This window comes from Trypanosoma rangeli (genome assembly GCF_003719475.1).
Source record: "Trypanosoma rangeli strain AM80 chromosome Unknown Tra_15.4_contig_00567, whole genome shotgun sequence".
NCBI classification, from domain to species: domain Eukaryota; phylum Euglenozoa; class Kinetoplastea; order Trypanosomatida; family Trypanosomatidae; genus Trypanosoma; species Trypanosoma rangeli.
In genome coordinates this window covers 7,322-8,468 of record NW_021706314.1, presented here as the reverse complement: position 1 = coordinate 8,468, position 1,147 = coordinate 7,322, and the positions used below count along the sequence as shown (strand labels likewise).

The 1,147-nt window shown below is 53.6% G+C and overlaps 2 protein-coding genes across 2 annotated transcripts in view; both read right to left on the bottom strand.

The window, feature by feature from the left end:
- TraAM80_09367 (uncharacterized protein) lies at positions 1-521 on the bottom strand (the record flags this gene model as incomplete). Its single annotated transcript, XM_029386057.1, has 1 exon — positions 1-521. A coding segment is annotated over one exon (521 nt), but the record flags the coding sequence as incomplete, so codon positions are not given.
- Positions 522-641: 120 nt separating this feature from the next.
- Positions 642-1,147, bottom strand: part of TraAM80_09366 (uncharacterized protein) — a gene marked incomplete at both ends in the record, with an annotated part of 696 nt that continues 190 nt past the window's right edge. Inside the window, one exon of the mRNA XM_029386056.1 lies at positions 642-1,147. This exon is cut by the window's right edge and continues 190 nt beyond it. Coding sequence (XP_029234096.1) covers positions 642-1,147 — 506 coding nt within the window.

The following is a 1,147-nucleotide window of genomic DNA, read 5'->3' as shown; positions in this document are numbered from 1 at the left end:
TTCTTGGTGGCTGGCTTCTTGGTGGCTGGATTCTTGGTAGCTGGCTTCTTGGTGGCTGGCTTCTTGGCCACCTTCCTTGGAGCAGTCCTCTTAACGGGCTTCTTCGCAGCCGACTTCTTCGGGGAAGCCTTCCGGGGTGAGGCCTTCTTCACGGGCGAAGCAACAGCCACAGCAGCAGCATCGTTGGACATGCTTCCTCCTCTTTCTCTTATTTTTCTTAAACTCTCTTTGTGCACAGCCAGCAGGCTCTTCCAAACAATGAAAAGGGGCAGGCAAAGCAGTCCGCAGACAGCATGCGACACATGAAAACACAGCACAACATCAGCTGCAGCGCACCACAGAGGGAAGACAAGAGACACAAAAAAGAACACCACGCAAAACCTCCTCAGGGACTCTATGATGCATTGCCACAACACCTTCGCGGAGACGCAAGCGACGCACACCCGGAAGAATGGCAACCGCAGCTCGCCATCACTGGCGATGAGGAACACAAAAGAAACAAACAAACAAAACAAAAACATCTAGTAATGGGCAATGTACAGCACACCGCCCCCACAAGTCAGAAGAGCACCACTTCGGCTGTCAGGTGCACCGGAGAGACGACCCGCAGGGCGATACCGCTGGACAAAAAAGGAAAGACTCTACTTCTTCTTTGGCGCCTTCTTCACTGCCTTCCTGGGAGCCTTCCTGGCCGCCTTCTTCGCCACGGGCTTCTTCGCCGCCGCCTTCTTGGTGGCCGGTTTCTTTGCAGATGGCTTCTTGGTAGCTGGCTTCTTGGTGGCTGGCTTCTTGGTGGCTGGCTTCTTGGCCACCTTCCTTGGAGCAGTCCTCTTAACGGTCTTCTTCGCAGCCGACTTCTTCGGGGAAGCCTTCCGGGGTGAGGCCTTCTTCACGGGCGAAGCAACAGCCACAGCAGCAGCATCGTTGGACATGCTTCCTCCTCTTTCTCTTATTTTTCTTAAACTCTCTTTGTGCACAGCCAGCAGGCTCTTCCAAGCAATGAAAAGGGACAGGCAAAGCAGTCCGCAGACAGCATGCGACACATGAAAACACAGCACAACATCAGCTGCAGCGCACCACAGAGGGAATACAAGAGACACAAAAAAGAACACCACGCAAAACCTCCTCAGGGACTCTATGATGCATT